The following is a 17406-nucleotide window of genomic DNA, read 5'->3' as shown; positions in this document are numbered from 1 at the left end:
TCATTACAAATATTTTTCCATATTTTGGTCTTTTGTCATTGTTCAATAAAAGTTTGAAGACTATACCATAAAATGAGTGATAACATAACCAATAGGAATATCATAATCATAAGGTAATGATGTTACTGAGTACATTTAGAAAAAGAATTTACATTCTCTTCAAATGCAGATAACTCAACACATACAATGTTTTATCTTGGACTGTTCTGTATTGTCCTTAAGTGTTCTCAGGGAACATACCTCTGTCACTTTTTAAGGGAAAGTTCAAGAATGAAACTTTATTCAAAACTGGTGTTGTCACGTTTTGGTTTCGCACATATGTCTGATATATTTTAATGGTTTTTATGAGAGTCAAACACACATGCACTGATGATGAAACATTCCACATCCAGCCACAGTCCCCCAACCAATCAGCTTATCACGGGCATTTCTGCTACAGAAACTGATTATCTCAATGCTTTTGTCATTAGTGATGAGATAGATATGTTACCACGGTAATCAGAATATTCATCAATCTGATTAAAATCAGATGTAGAGTACAGCGACGTCTTTCCTTACGCAGGTGACAGCAAGAGAATACTGCGTAAGTAAAGACGTCGCTGTACTCTACATCTCATTTAATCATATTGAATATTCATATAAATGTTACTTAATGAGCTTGAACAATTTACTCATAAAATGGCAGCATAGCTTGAGTTTTGCCATCACGTCAAATAAATGTGTACAGCAAGGAAAGGTCAGAATTCACTAATTATCTGTAATTCGAAATCTATTGTGGCTTAGTTACTCTTCTTGGCTGGATAATCTTTGCCAAAACAATTCAAGTGGTACATTCAGAACAAATCTTGAAAGAGGGCAAAAAGAATTACGTGTATTTGAGTCAAGATGGATGGAGAAAGTAAAACATGATTATGAAAACAAGAAGTTTTTATATACTGTACAGTGAGACATAAATTAAAACTTCCTTCCAGTAAAAATTCTGGAAAGCTTTACTTTAATTTATGTTGTACATTACAAAAACTATCATATACCGGTAGATCTGAGAAAGAGATTGCTTTGCCAACACCAAAACATTAAGATTTTACAGGGAGAATAGATTGGTAATTTTGTGACTGCCAAACGTCGGCTATCTGCACAAACTATCTCACTTGTTACACATTTACATCTTGATAATACAATGTAGGGTTTCACAAAACATTGACACATGCATCATACTGATTGTGGTAAACTTGTACTACAAACATTCATTGGACCAACTTTCCAAATTTTATCAGGCAGAAAGTGAGCGTTTTTTCTCTAGCTTCTACACTTTAACATACCAGAACGTCTCTTTCATCAGTTCAATGTATTTATATATCAAGATCCCAAAGGAGACACAATTTCAATAAAGGCTTGACTTTACATTTCAAATAAACAAAATTAGGGTTAGTTATTGTCAAGCTACCGGTTATACATGAGTTTTCAAGTAAAACTGCTTCAAAGTTCTGTTGCTTATGGGTAATCAGAATACCAGTATGCAATGCATACTTATTACCGGTAGTAAACCTTTAGAGTGCTGTGATTTTTTCCCACCAAATTTTTAGTGCAACATTTTACCAATTTTTATACATTTTTCTGTAATTTTTTGGATAATTTTGGACCAAATGGACACCACATTTCATTGGCTATAGTTTTTTATCAAAATCGTGGCAAAATCTGAAAAAAATTGACTGGGGTATATTTTATAAAGGCAACAAAAATTGACCCTGGTGCTCAAAGCGTTAAACTCTAGGCACATTCTATGACTAAAAAATTTGAATTTTGACTTTTCCTGTGATAGAGTAGCCTAGATTCTATTCGTCCCCTTGCCTCCGTACCTCCGACCCACTCGGAGGTACGGAGGCAAGAGTATGAATAGAATCGAGGCTAGTGATAGAGGTACAGTGTGAGGGGAAAAAAAGAGTCTTCCCAAAAACATTTTTTTCAAAGGAGAATATTATCTTCCATGGGAAGATATACAGTGCCATATACAATTGGACTCCTTGAGGTACCAATTCAATCAAAACATTATAAATTATTTTAAAAGGATTTGAAAATTCACTGAAACAAGACCTCATGGACAGACTACTATTAATACTAATGCTGAAAATCATTTGCAGCTACTGCAATTTCAAAACGCTTTTAATTTGTTTGCAACAACATACCTTTGGCTTCTGTGAATTGAGCAACGACTTCAAATTTGTGGAACTTCGCTTTCTTGGACTTCGAGGACTTGGTGATTTCATTGGTGGGGGAGAGCAGGGTGGTGTTGTTGGGGAACTGGCTCTCGTCAAAGGTGAAGCGGGCCTGTTATTTTTGCTGCCATATCCACTGTAGGGACTGCTGTACGCACTAGGATGTTCACCGCGACTGATCCGTTTCAGACTTTCCTTCAAGTCAATCTGCGTGTCTGAATCACTCAGCCATCGTAGAAACAGCTCATCCACCTTTAACTTGAGGATCGGATGCATGGACATTTTTGCAACCATTATACGTTCCTCTTTTGACAGTTCTCCTTTTGCTTTTGATTTTTTGTCCAGCATATATTCAGGGTTACATGGTCCACCTGGAAATACTCCTTGCTCTCCTACGCTGTACCTGTGAAGAGACAAGAGCTGCTTCAATGACAAAAAGCAGTGTCACCAGTACCAGGTGACAAGAAACCTGTCTGATATGCACACTGCCTCAGTGCATGGCTGTAAACTAAACAGATTTTTCAACTACATATATCAATTTCTATCGAATTTTATTTCTCTGCTTTTGAAAGGTTGGTCCTAACTGGAGCACTGAGCAGTGTATTTACCAATAATGGATTGTTTCAACGGTTAATGAGATATGATAAAGAAGAAAGAAATTTTGAATCAGAAAAACCTCAAGACTTGAATTCATACAGGAGCCAAGGTATTTACTGATACAGAACCTATAAGAGTTGAAGCATCTCAGCAATGGTAACTATCAGAGAAAATCTTCATGATAAAATGCTGTTGTAGGAGGGGCTTCCTGGGTTTACTTTCTGCTAGTACCGGTAATATGGGGTCAGACTCTATGTATTACAAAAACAGAGTAATTCCTAGCAGACTGTACTATGGGATAGTTAAGACAACATGAACGAGCAATGCTGTAATAATTAGATGGTTATCCCCTATCGAAAAAGGAAATTTGACATTCCATATTTACTCTGCAAACCTTTAGGTATGGAAGTTACATTTGTATGAAGTTGCATAAGTCAGGTACACCATTTACCAGTACAACCAGGGACCGCGTACAGCCAAAGATTTCGTCTAACAGTGTACCATGAAAACTTTGCATTTATAAGAAAAACTAGGTCTGGAATTCTCAATGAAACGACTTGCTATTGTCAAAATTTAAATGCGAGTATCATTCCCAAAACATGTTTTGATCGCATTATATTTATCATAAACAAGACGATAAGTTCACAAAAGGAGGCTGAGCAAAAGTGGTCCGTTATTTTCAGAGTATTGACGCTGACCTCCTGTGGCGGTTGAAGAAACAAGTATTCAAGCGTATGTCGGTTTATTTACTTTCAGAAATGCCATAAAACTGGTTACCATGCCCACGTCACCTTCACATATCTGTCGTTTCAAGTTACACTCACGATAGACAGAACATAAATATGTATACAAATTCGGCGTGTACTCGGCCGAACTGCACTGCTGAGGATTCCTACAAGTGTACGTAACTCCCAAACTGTCAATGATCGCCCGACCTCCCGAAATAATTCTTCAAATAGCCACGAAAATTTGGGGTCAACCGGACTTACCTTCGAATTTATGTGGTTGACAGGTGGTAATAAAACAAGGTGAGCGAAGCTGTCATGTAGATTTTATGAAATGAATGAATCAAAAACGTTAAACTGTCATTAACGACCTGTAGTGTACAGCAGTACTCATGCTTGGTGACCTATAAAGGTCAAAGGTCGTGATAGGGTACCTGCCGCATTTTAGTGCACATTTTACATCGATACAGAATTTTTCAGGTACAGTGAGTCAATTTTCCACACGATTAAGGTTAAAAGGAAAATGCAGATTTGTAATATCTCTTTTATGTTGGTGATTGGTCGCAAAGGCAGGAGAGTTTTGATTCTCATGCCCTCGATTGTATGTTGAGGGCGCGCTATCGAACAATCGGCGAAACATGGCGGCGGTTGTACGGTGCCTTAGTGTTGCGGGTACTCTCACCGCGCGGCAGTGTAAACGGGTAAGTTACATTCGATTTATTTGATTCTGCAAAGCCAAATTTCAGTCAAATGATCGACAGTGGTAGTAACTCTTTCACTGACATTTTTCGTAAAACCAAGCCGGTACATGTGTTGTCGCGGCGTGTACTTGTCAACTTGCCGGTACCGTACATCCAAGCCGGTACAAATCAAGTTGCCATGTCCATATCCATGCAGGGTTGTCTATTTGTACTCCTTTCGACATGTTGCGGCTTTCTGTGTGTTTACCTCGATTCTTTCATAGGTCAATCGTTCACCAATTTGTATGTTTATTCATTGGATATCTTGCCAATTCTTTCAAACAGACCATCATGGCACAGTACTTCTACAGTTGCTGAATGTCTGGTACTGTCAGATACCTTCATGCTCAAGTGCAGAGCTCTCGATTATCTAGCTGCAATAATTTACAATTATTGCAGCTAATGATTATCATGAAAATTCAGTGTTATATAACCGTGCAATCTTTGTTTTTAATGTCACCATGATTATGACCAGCACTGTCATCATTGTCGTCGTCGTCATCATCATCATCACATCACTATCCTCAACAATGTTGAATTTTGGTTATTTATATTGCAGTGATTTTGCAAAGGTTTGGGTAGCCGCAGTACAGTAGCTCGAGGTTTTGCCTGGGTATTGGGGTCGGACGGCAAATCTGGTTTTGCCGTCCGATCCCAATACCCAGGCAAAACCTCGAGCTACTGTAATGCAGCTAAGGTTTGGGTACACTGACTAGGTAAATACCTTGAGAACCCTGGTAATATTTCTGTTGTCCCCTTGATTGGATTGCATTGATATACATGTACTTTGGGGAATCGTGGTACAATTTTACTTGGGTACTGGCTATAACAAGACCACTGAAATTATTTTGTTAAATTGGTAACTTTCAAATGAAATGAAGTTCAAAGCTACACTATGTCAAGATGACCTCATTCAGATGTATTATACTATTGAAATTGTGAAGATGTTCACACATGGACATTTTTAAAGCCAATAGCACATTTTGTTTCTTAACAAAATTTCGTCATTCCCATTTCATTCAAAAGTATTGAAACAAGTGTTTTAGCTATCAGTATATTTATTTAAATCATTACCATCAAACAATAATTGCAGTTATTGTATTTGTTTTTGTATGTCATGGTAGTCTACTGATTGTTTAAAGGTACTATTTGTACCTTTACACAATCAACATTCAACATGTCCAATAAATCAAAATAGAATCTGACATAATGATAATCTCATGGGAGCAGTATCGGCCACTGAGTGAAATTGCTTGTCTGTACATAGTTTTCCTATGAACCATTGAAATTTCAATGTTCCGTATCAGAGCAAAATCCTTATTGAGAAATGAATACCTGCATGTACATGTATCCTTGCAAAATTGTTCCAAGAGTTATATTTCTGTGGCCTTCTTTCAGGTCATAGATTATATACAAGTTACATGTACTGTAATTAGGGTCTTTGTTTATCTTCACCAGGCTATTCCAATGTGTCAAGTGGCATGTAGGACCACAGAACAAAGACGCCCTCTATCAGTTCATGAACACCATGGTATGCAAATACTGAGGGATGCTGGGGTTTCTGTGCCTAGAGGTCTGGCTGCCGATTCTGTTGACAGAGCATTACAAATCAGTCAACAACTAGGTAGTATTATTTCCATTCAAATGCTATGTGTCAATTTTGCTCACAAACTGCATTTAGCAAGTGTTGCATAACCAACTTTTGGACATGCATGTTCCCATTCCTTTGAGCAAGGTATAAAGTACACTACCTATCACTGAGGAACTAAACATTGTATTTATTTATCTGCATTGATTTTTGGGCCACAAATACTACAATAAGTTTTGTTTTCAGAGCTGTCTCTAATCCTGGCAGAATTAATTATCTTATCTTCACTGATTGATAAAAACCTAACCTATGCCCCAGCCAAGTGTCATGCCAGCAAGGGTTTCATTTTATCATCATCTTTTGAGAATTCTGAATATGGGGCTTAATTCTTCTAGTAAATACTGTTTGCTTTGAAGGACACATGGTACCTTCAAAACCTCACATACACATTTTAAATGGTTTCCATGCATGAAAAGTAAACTGGTTGAGTGGTCTATATCCTGTCTCAAACTCTTCTAATTCACACATGTGGAATTATGCCACTAACAACCAAAATTCAATTATAATTTATATGACAAGTAATTTTTTTGCATAAAAAGAGATACTAAAAGACTACAAAAACAACTTACAAAGACTGGTTGTAAGTTCAAAAGGAGGATGACATGTACACTAAGGTGATTCTTCTGGTTGAGCTAAAAAAAGCTGTCTTTAGCTAGCCCTTAACTTCAAATCTGTATGGATTTTTTATTTCAGCGAATGAAGGTGTTGAAGATGTTGTCATCAAGGCACAGGTCTTGGCTGGAGGTCGCGGCAAGGGAACGTTTGAGAGTGGACTGAAAGGAGGAGTGAAAATTGCTTACTCGTAAGTTCAGCCTTGGACACTGCTTTGTGCATCTCATAGAGACCAGAAATATTTATCATACCTGTCAAATTGAACATACCAGTAGATGAAGTCACTGCACTCCTAGGTTTTCCAGCTGTTTAATGTATGAATTTGTCATTCTCACTTCAAATCAATCTGATTTAAAATCACATGTGGCGACGTTTCCAACTTTTTTGTTCTTTGCCATTCCTGTTTGATGCTAGTCACCTCACTCCATCTGAAACGCTGCCACAAGAGATCACATTCAAATCTCATACATCGGCCAGAACAGACAACTAATTGGAGAGAGACTTACAACTGCTACTAGTAATGGATTGCACTGTTGTATTTAAAAACACAACACCTGATTGGCTCCTGCAAAGCGGGATATGTTAAGGTGATCTTCCATGGCAGTGGTTCAGATGTAATTAGGCAACTAGCAGCTAACAAGAACAGCAAAGACCAAGCAAGGTGGAAATGTCACCATTTCAGCATCTGATTTTAATCGGATTAATTCCAAATTTGATATACTATACTGTTATCAGTCAAACCAAGTCAATGGAGATCGTGTATAGCATAGATTTGATAACTTTCAAATGGCACCAATTGATAATATCTATCTACATTGCATCCTAAGTGCCAACTATAGGTGACCTAACTGTCAAACCAGAGGTTCTTTAAAGCAGGTTCTGAGCTTTCACAACCACATGTATTGCATGATGAAACAGTTTGCCTTGATTTGTCTCTTCTGACTTCAGTTAATGTTGTCTTGATTTCTTTTCAGGCCAGAAGAAGCAAAGAACTTTGCTTCCAAAATGATTGGCAATAAACTGATAACAAAGCAGACGGGAAAAGCTGGCAGAATTTGCAATGAGGTTTGGAGTACACTCTTTATCAAGTGATATTTTATTCACATGCTTGAGATTAATTTCCACGAAGTTATGATTGAATCTTCATAGAGTTTGTTTATCCTACAATTATAACATAAGAAAACTTTGTTCACTCAGACACTTTCCACAGTGTGCTTTATAATTTTTTGTTGTTGGTTTCCATAGTCCTACAGAGGTATAAGAGAAACCCTTTTTCAACTTTTGGCTTGACGGCTTGCTATCAGTGTAAGTCTGTGTAGAACTACCATTTAAAGATTTTCCCATAACCATTTTGTCATTTTTGCTCATGCTCAAAATAACATTGCAAGCTACGGTATTTCTGGTTATTGTTTTTTACTTTTCTGTGCCAAGCACTGAGCTCTTCCCCCATTTCACACTTTAAATCTACCCCCAAAATCTGAAGCTATTTGGCTGTGGTATGTGGTTGTTTTATCACATTTCTCTGTTTAAAGTAGTCCAAGCTCTCTCCATAAACAATGATACGATGGCGAGATCATAGCCTATCAGTGTGTGTAGCCCCATTTGTCATAATTTGCCATGTCATTGACAGGTCTACATCTGTGAAAGATTGTACCCAAGAAGAGAGACATACTTTGCGATAACAATGGACAGAACATACAACGTAAGCATCTTTTTGCCTGTTTATTGTCTTGCTCTCTTCTTTCAACACATCCAGCAAAATTTCAGTGACACAATACGCAATACAAATATTTGTCAAGCCATAGATGTTCATTTTGAAGTTGATTCCAGGAAACTTAAAATGTCAGGATAATATAAATTGGCTGTACTGACACAAACACCATTGTCCTAGAGGGTCCAGTCACGTCACAAAGCTGTAGGAAGGCCCCCTAGAATTCCAACTATTTTTATGATGAAACCAGGGACCAGTGCTATTCAAGGTGCATACAAAAATCCACAGATTTCATACTCTGCCTAATCTATTGTCCCAAACTGATCAGACAGCCCAGGTGAAAAAAGTCTCTAGGCCCAGACTTCTGACTTTGTACCAATTTTACAAATGGGACGACAAGATCATAGCCTATCAGTGTCAACTTCTTTGCAACCCTCGCATGACGCGTTTAAAGTGTTGATCGTCATGTATTGTTTTGTCATTTTCAGGGACCAGTCATCATCGCAAGTTCTCAAGGCGGAGTGAACATTGAAGAAGTTGCCAAGGAGCACCCTGAGGCCATAGTCACACACCCAATTGACATCACGCAAGGTACTGTAATTCTCACCATTGTCAAGTGGATTGGTTTTTATCAAGGGCGTTGGGATTCTTATTCCTAATCCTAGTTCACATACAGAAGTTTTACATTTTGAAGCTAACCGTACAGTTGATCAGTGGTTTTGCCAAGGTTGAGGAACATCGATAAATGACTCGGGAACCTGGGTAACATTTCTGCTTACTTCATTTAACAAAAACACTGAGTTTCCAGACAGAAACGATGCTCCAGTTATTTACAGTTTAATGCAACTAATAAAATGAAAAGAAAATGAAAAATTCAAGGTCTTGTATATGGGTATAATATTATACATCTAAACACTCTACAATATTGTAATCTCACCTATCACACACTGTTGCTTCATTTGACATGAATACCATAGATTATTGACACCCAGTGTATTACAGAAGCTAGAACCATGTCTTGATCAACAAATCAGATGCATGATTTTGATAGGCTGGTACAACTACGTTATGAAAATCAGTGCGTATTAATCACATCCATTCATATTTAAATCAGTGGCTGTTCCAAGAAACATGTCTGTCTCTTACACCATTCCATTTTCCTCCTGAGCATGCAAGAGCAAATTCTAGTAATGGATCTCTCATGTCTTAATGGCTGACAGGAAAGAAAGTGAAACTAGTCTTCCAGTGTTCTTTAATCACCATAGTTGGAGTGGATAGAAAATCGATGCCATTGTCAACAGGTAGCAGCGCAAAAAAATAGCTGTTTACAAAAAAATATTTCAACTGTCTGTTTCTGATTGTTTTACATATGCTGCTGTATGGACATAGTGTGGAGGACGTCTGAGGTTTCAATCTTTTCTTTTATATCTGTAGGACTAAATAAGGAAGACGCAGTGAATGTAGCAAGGCAGGTTGGCTTTTCAGAAAAAAGTGTTGACTCTGTAAGTTTTGCTCGTCAGCTTTCCTCTTGTTGACAACGTCCTGATTCCCTTTTAATGAAAATAACAAACCATGTTAGTCCTGAGATATCCAGGACTTTGTAATCATTACTGTGTTGATCCGAACTTCTTTTGTTTTTATTGTCTCAGAATACAAGTAGGTGCAATTGTATCCCATAATGATTGGCATAATCCTTTACTTATAAATATGTGATCTGTTGTACCTTAAGCCCTATCACACTTAGTTCAATGCATATTCAGTGACTTGTTTAACGGTAAGACTGTAAAATTGTAATGACAAATTAACTATTTTCATCGACTAGAAATGAATGTACACAGACTGGCTGGAATATATTGCATGGAATGATTATTTAAATTGGGCTCTAGAGGGCGCCATTTAAGAAAACTCTTGCTTTAAACCTGTGGTTATGTGGATCATTTACAAGGTGCCAATGTTCATCTGCATTTTCACATCAGGCTGCTGAATGTTTCATGAAGTTATATGAAGTCTTTATAAACCGTGATGCCACGATGCTTGAAATTAACCCCATGGCAGAGGACAACAAAGGCGTAGGTAAGCCATGTGTTGTAGGAACTGCAGTGTATTTATTCCAAAATACCTGATATTTTCAACTGCAATCAGATTTGCATGCCTGTAGGGCTGATCGTAATGATGTCAAAATTACATTAGTATGAAAAAATAAATATTTTTCAGACATTGTTTACAAGACTGTTTGACACAAAACTGACTGCAAGCAGTAATGAAAATGGGCAAAAAATGCCATGTCTGTGACTTTCTAGGCGCATGAGCTAATGTACTGTGCCTGTAATACTACCAGGTATGTATATTAATCAACAACTGTGAAGAGCCCAATACAGCTACTAAAGTCAAACAAACAGTGATAATCTGTATTTTGTGTGCTACAAAATTTATCATGATAATGTGAATTACAAAAATAAATTGGTAATGCTCAACTCTAATAATGCTAGTATGATCTAGCATACAGTGTTTGAATCATATCAATACAATGACTAACATGGTAACCTTTTTGATGAATTTCCAGTGTACTGCATGGATGCCAAGCTGAACTTTGATGACAATGCAGCCTACAGGCAGAAAGACATCCACAGTCTGAGAGATTGGTCTCAGGAAGATCCCCGGGAAGTGCAGGCTGCCCAGGCTGATCTGAATTACATTGGTTTGGATGGAGACATTGGGTGCCTTGGTAAGGATACGATATCCAGGGATTTCATTAACTGGCCAGTATTTGTAGCTTTGGATGATGATTTTTTTCAGTATTTTGGTTTTTTTTAATATCACTCATGGTTTCTTACTCTATTGCATGCCCGACACATACTTAGTTACATAGTGATTCAAAGAATTGGAACAGTTTGAGAGTCCAAATATCTGTTCCCGAGGCACATTCCACCTTAAAGTTACACAAATCATGTGAATTTTTTTCCATTCAAGTCAATGGTGCTGGGTTAGCCATGGCTACCATGGATATCATCAAACTACACGGCGGAGAACCTGCCAATTTCTTGGATGTCGGCGGCGGAGCCACAGCAGATCAAGTCAAGGAAGCATTTAAACTTATTTCATCTGATCCTAAGGTAAGCCTTACCCTCAGAGAGTCCAGTTTCGACATCATTGCTGCCTCATAGTTGGTAATGATTGCTCACTCAATGTTGAATTTTGTGACCTGGTTTTAGACAAGACCAAACATTCCTTTGATAACAGAAAGAACCCCTATAACAGAATTAGTATGAAAGAATATACTTCTTTAAAAATACTTGCTTACTGTTCTTTCCTGCTATGATTATTAGTCCCCACGGACACCGTCCGGGGGGACTTATAGGTTTGGTCATGTCCGTGCGTGTGTGCGTCCGTGCGTCCGTCCGTGCGTCCGTCCGTCCGTTCACGCAGATATCTCAGAGATGCCTGGAGCGATTTCATTCAAACTTGGTACAAGGATTAATTCATATGTCATACAGATGCACGTCGATTTGTTTTGTGATACGATCCAATATGGCTGCCAGGCGGCCATTTTATTACGATTTTTTCATGTACAGAGCCATAACTTAGGCATGTTTCAACTGATTTTATTCAAAGTTGGTACAAGGACATTGACCAATGTCATAGATATGCACGTCAATTTTTTTTGTGATACGATCCAATATGGCCGCCATGCGGCCATTTTGTTACGATTTTTTCATATACAGAGCCATAACTCAGGCATGTTTCAACAGATTTTATTCAAAGTTGGTACAAGGACATTGACCAATGTCATAGCTATGGACATCAATTTGTTTTGTGATATGATCGATTTTGTTACGATTTTTTCATGTACAGAGCCATAACTCAGGCGTAACTCAACCGATTTTATTCAAACTTGGTACAAGGACATTGACCTATGTCATGCACATGCACATTGATTTGTTTTGTGATATGATCCAATATGGCCGCCGTGTGGCCATTTTATTACGATTTTTTCATGTCCAGAACCATAACTCAGACATGTATCAAGCGAATTTATTCAAAGTTGGTACAAGGAGATTGACCAATGTCATACATATGCACATTAATTTGTTTTGTGATACGATCCAATATGGCTGCTGTGCGGCCATTTTGTTATGATTTTTTCATGTACAAGCCATAACTCAGGCATATCTCAACCAATTTTAATCAAATTTGCTACAAGGACATTAACCTATGTCATACATATGCACATTTATTTGTCTTGTGATACGATCCAATATGGCCACCGTGTGGCCATTTTATTATGATTTTTTCATGTCCTGAACTACAACTCCGACATGTATCAAGCGAATTCATTCAAAAGTATTTTATCACAGACCTAATGAAGAGGACTCTATCCTCTCTGAGGACCTGTAATCAAAGTACCCATTAACAAGTGGGGACTGTGTCATCAACGATGACTTGTTGCAAAAGGCATGAGCGAGAACTGTTCCGCAAATACATGAGCAGAATACACAGCAAGCCCCAGTACATATTCCCTGAGTACAGCGCGCTTACACTATATGGCCATTTGGGGGATCTGTCATAGTAAAGTACATCATTCACAATACTGTATGTCTACTTTCAGGTAGCAGCCATCCTTGTCAACATCTTTGGTGGCATCATGCGGTGTGATATCATCGCACAGGGCATCATTGCAGCTGCACAGGAATTGAACTTGAAAGTTCCAATCGTCGTCCGGCTCCAAGGTAAGTCATCAATACAAAAATCCTCTCACCATTACCATGTCTACTGACCATTATTAACCCTTTGAGCGCCAAAGCCAATTTTTGTCACCCATAAAAAATATACCCCAGTCAATTTTTTTCCAGATTTTTGCCAAAATTTTGATAAAAAACTGTAGCTGATGAAATGTGATGTCCATTTGGTCCAAAATTATCAAAAAATTACAGAAAAAATCATGAAATTTGTAAAATATTGCACTAAAATTTTGGTGGGAAAAATTACATCACTCAAAGGGTTAACTCTACCTTCATTGGACTTACCTACTTCACACATGTGCGTTATACATTCAATGTTGGCCCAAGGGTATTTGCTAGTTCTGTTTTTTTTCCTCCGTTGTGTGAAAATTTCAGGTACTCAAGTTGATGATGCCAGGGCCTTGATGGCTGCGAGTCAACTTCGCATTTTGGCCTGTTCAGATCTGGGAGAGGCAGCTAAAATGGTGAGTCACGATTATGTTGAGAATTCAACAGGGAAGACAGACTCTTTTTACTGTAACCTTTATCCCTGTCAGGTAGTGCACAGTACAATAAGTTACCCACAATTCTCTTTGATTTGTATCCATGAAGGTTACTTTTCTTATAACTTTTTCAGTTCTGTATGCAAGCAATAATGTGCAGCATCAGAATAATTGATAAATAATATCAAGTAAAAGTACGTTTAGAAATTTCAGTGAAAGTTTCCAAATAACTATTAAACAACCGTGGAAGTCACATTCTGTAGGTACTACAAATGCCATACTTTTAAGGCAGCAAGTTATGACGAACTGAAGGGGTCATTCTCCAAGAAAACTTAGAATGCAAATTTCTTTTGTCATTTCCATTGGAAAAAAATCAATATCCTTTTGTTTCAAAAAACAGGTGCAACTAGTCTCTCTACTTTCCATCACATTATTCCATATGGCTAAAGACACAATCAGTGGAAAATTTTACAAAAATGCTATCTCCTCTTGCATAATTTTCCAAATCATTTAAAATGATGAATTCATGAGAATTGAGAAGAATGGTGTCCTTAAAAGAACATTTTCAGAATTTTTACAACTAGTCTATGAATTTGTCTACACATGGGAGACCTGGATACAAATCATAATGAATTATGGGAAAGTAATGTGCAGTGCCACTTGCCCTTATGCTTAGTGAAAAGCAGTATTGAACCAAAACTATGTGTCTTTTCACCTACTTGGCATGGTATTGTTATAGCAGGTTTAGTTAGTAAAAATCACGTTCACAGTGTATCTGTCTTCAAATGTTCACGTCTTTGTTAAAATTATACATTTGAGACAAACCATGCTACACTGATTTTAACCAACTTACCCTGATGCTGACCTATGAACTTGGCAGGATAAGGGTCAAGAGAATTTATGTCCTCAAATACATTTATTATTTTGTAATCACTTTGATGTGTGTACCATAAAACCCACAAGTCTTTCTGTTACAGTAAATTTCATCAGAAAGTTTAGGCCATTACTGTAACATCTGTTGCCAAAACAGATCCGTTAACCAAAGTTTATAACTTGAGATCAAATGTTTCATTTTCTCAACCAGTTCATTTCACAGGAGCTGGTGAAGTCAGGTAGAGGTGCATGGTAGTGTCGTAACAGAAGGGCAGGAATGACATGATCTTTACCACCATGACCTTGAAGCCTATAAAATTCAAAGTACAGGATCAAATAAATGACACTGACTTTGACACCACCTTATTGTGATCTGGTATCATCTGAGAATTTTTTTGTTTCACAGTATACTGGTGGTGAAAATCTTGTCTCACTTTCCCTTCAATTACTACACTTCAACGTACTTGACTTCACCAAAGCGTGTAGTTCATGTATGTTTGTAAACACTTACCATACACAACATATACATCAACCTGTCCCACACACTGCCACATCTTACCCAAACGTGAATGGTTTGGTCCATGAACAGAGTGTGCGGGAAAACTGAATGTAGAAAGCACACATCAGGCAAAACAATGCTCAGAGTTCCTCATCATATTTCCTACGAAGATTTGTACATTGCAGAGGGTGTTGATTGGAAGTTATCAACTTTGGTATACAAGTCTTTTTTTCTGTGCATGCTGCATGTAGGGGTGGCTGTGCTTGAGCAACTTTAGAGATGTACACGTATATCACCAAAAATTAGCACAGGATTTTTATGATGGTGATCAGGTCATGTAGACTGTTACTGATATTGTCTCTCTGCAGGCTGTCAGACTCTCAACCATTGTCAACCTGGCCAAGGAGGCAGCTGTGGAAGTGAAATTCAAACTACCTCTACTGTGAGACCTTTGAACTTTGACCGTTTAACTCTTACAGGAGTTGCGAAACACAGATACACAAAGGTGTCTTTGAAATCCAATTTACATGAATGCCAAAACTGTAAATAAGTGCAGACAGATGTCTAAAGTATTAATAAAAAACCTGACACAATAAGTAACATGTATTTCAGCTAGATTGATAAGTTTTTTTTAATTGAAAATGTATAATTTGTCGTATTATTTTCTAACACTGGGCATATTGTGTTTTAAAGTGTTGTACTGTGAACATGGTGGAAGGAATTCTGGTAGTTGCTGCATTGCATCATGGGTAAAGAATCAGGTGTCACGGATAATTTCCCACATGCATACTCCATTTTAAAGAGTTTTTATTTTACCCCACAATGATACCACAGCATACAGGTATGCTGTTTTTTCGGAGTATCAGCGGATATAGTATTTGTCATTGGTCAGTAATTATTTTCACTCAACACAAGTGGAAATTTCAGAAGACGAGGTAGTATTTGAGATGTGATAACTATCACTACACTTGACACATGTTGATGCATTTCAACACGTCAAATAAGCGATATGAAACTAAAGCAAAGATCCATTCTCTGCCTTCAAACCCAGGTGGCATAAATGCAGTGAAATTTCTATGCCAAGTACAGATATCTGACATCAGTGGCCACCAACTGATTAAAGGGACATAAGCTGTAACTTGTGGCAAGTTTTTCAGTATTCTGCTTCTGTATATCAACTACCGTGTCTGACCCTTACCGTTTGTCATGCTGAAATTACGAATATTCTGTTTGTGAACACAGCTTGTATGTGTGTAGTGATCATTGTTTATTGTTTACAAATGAATTCTAGTCCGGACTTGAATACAATTTTCAACAATAACAATGTAGATTAAACTCATACAGGTTGTGTTGATATGCTAAATACTTGGCATTAAATTAAAGTTTAGGGATTCAATGCAGAAAGTGTAGGGAAAGCACAGAACAAAAAGTTCTGAAAAAATAGTCAAAAGATACAGCTTATGGAGCTTTAACAGATTAGTTTGCTGTGAATTCTTGGTACTGATACACGAGTGTGACAGGGATAGCAACAGAGATATTAAAACAGAAAAACTTATATATTTTCTCGCAAGTGAGCTACCTTCGTACATTGTGTGCAAAATGCTCAGATGCAATGATTAAAGGAATGTTAGATACTTCAAGTATTGAAAGTTTTGTTTTAACAAGATGACCTTACATAAGCAACAAATCGTGGTAATACGATTTTTACCACTGGTAACAAGAGAATCAAGAGAGATAAACGAAAACCTTCCAAAGTCCCGGTCTTTGTGGTCATACTTTACAAAATTAATGACCTCCAAGTATGTGAGAGTTGACAAGGTCATTGTTCCCATCTCAGGGCAATATTTCATCCAACAGATGTTACTCTTCATAATGGATCCCTATCTTTTATTTATTTTGAGATAATTTTTTCAAAAGTGTGTGAAAAGGTAATTTTTGATAAAACTGTACAATAAAAAAAATGCAACAGAATAGTAGTAGTGAAGTCATGGCTTTATGTGTGTGATACCTTTTTGTGTTTTTCCCAGTAATTTCAAGACTGAATGATCAGTTACGTACAGTAATTTTAAGACTGAATGATCAGTTACATAGAAGCTGTCTGCTTTCTAAGACCCTTACCATGATTGAAGTCACATGACTGAAGTCCCAGTGTGAATATCATTCTCCAGATCTCAGTCCACCAATTACAGTGCATCACCAATGCATGGACAGTATACTAGCATCATAAGGCTGGCTTCAAGATTTGCCGGGCATGGAATAGCAGTGTTTTCTCTGCATGTTCACTGAAGCGGGCAATCTTTGCTCCATTCATCAAAATTAGGGGGCAGACTTGACATTGCAGGGGGCAGAAACAAAAGCAAATTCACAGGTCACTGTACACTATGCGCTTGGGTCACCATCATATATATGGCCATATTTGCTTGCTGTGTTTTGTACACAATTTTCGCGCTGTGAGTAACTTTTAAAGGGTAGACAATGGCTCGAAATGCGCAATTCGCACAATCGCACAGTCGAGAGAAAACCCTGGAATAGTGATTGCAAATTCTTCATAGCCAAACCCAACTTGA

General features: G+C 37.6%; 2 protein-coding genes across 2 annotated transcripts in view; one reads left to right on the top strand and one right to left on the bottom strand.

Annotated features, from left to right (window-relative positions):
• LOC139118775 (serine/threonine-protein phosphatase 2A regulatory subunit B'' subunit beta-like) overlaps positions 1-4049 on the bottom strand; it is a 69898-nt gene extending 65849 nt beyond the window's left edge. The window contains exons 1-2 of the mRNA XM_070682225.1: positions 3800-4049; positions 2184-2616 (exon numbers count right to left, since the gene is read on the bottom strand). Coding sequence (XP_070538326.1) covers positions 2184-2561 — 378 coding nt within the window. The 5' untranslated portion in view covers positions 2562-2616; positions 3800-4049. The remainder of the gene's footprint in view (positions 1-2183; positions 2617-3799) is intronic.
• Positions 4050-4094: 45 nt separating this feature from the next.
• On the top strand, positions 4095-16810 carry LOC139118776 (succinate--CoA ligase [ADP-forming] subunit beta, mitochondrial-like). The gene is made up of 13 exons (XM_070682228.1): positions 4095-4236; positions 5734-5899; positions 6617-6725; positions 7510-7600; positions 8166-8237; positions 8735-8837; positions 9681-9748; positions 10223-10319; positions 10810-10971; positions 11217-11359; positions 12853-12973; positions 13361-13449; positions 15208-16810. The coding sequence occupies exons 1-13, from the start codon at positions 4174-4176 to the stop codon at positions 15283-15285; spliced, it is 1362 nt and encodes a 453-aa protein (XP_070538329.1). The 5' UTR covers positions 4095-4173; the 3' UTR covers positions 15286-16810.
• The last annotated feature ends 596 nt before the right edge of the window (positions 16811-17406 follow it).

This window comes from Ptychodera flava, chromosome 19 (assembly GCF_041260155.1).
Source record: "Ptychodera flava strain L36383 chromosome 19, AS_Pfla_20210202, whole genome shotgun sequence".
NCBI classification, from domain to species: domain Eukaryota; kingdom Metazoa; phylum Hemichordata; class Enteropneusta; family Ptychoderidae; genus Ptychodera; species Ptychodera flava.
The sequence above is the reverse complement of the archived record's forward strand: the minus strand, read 5'-3'. Positions and strand labels throughout refer to the sequence as shown.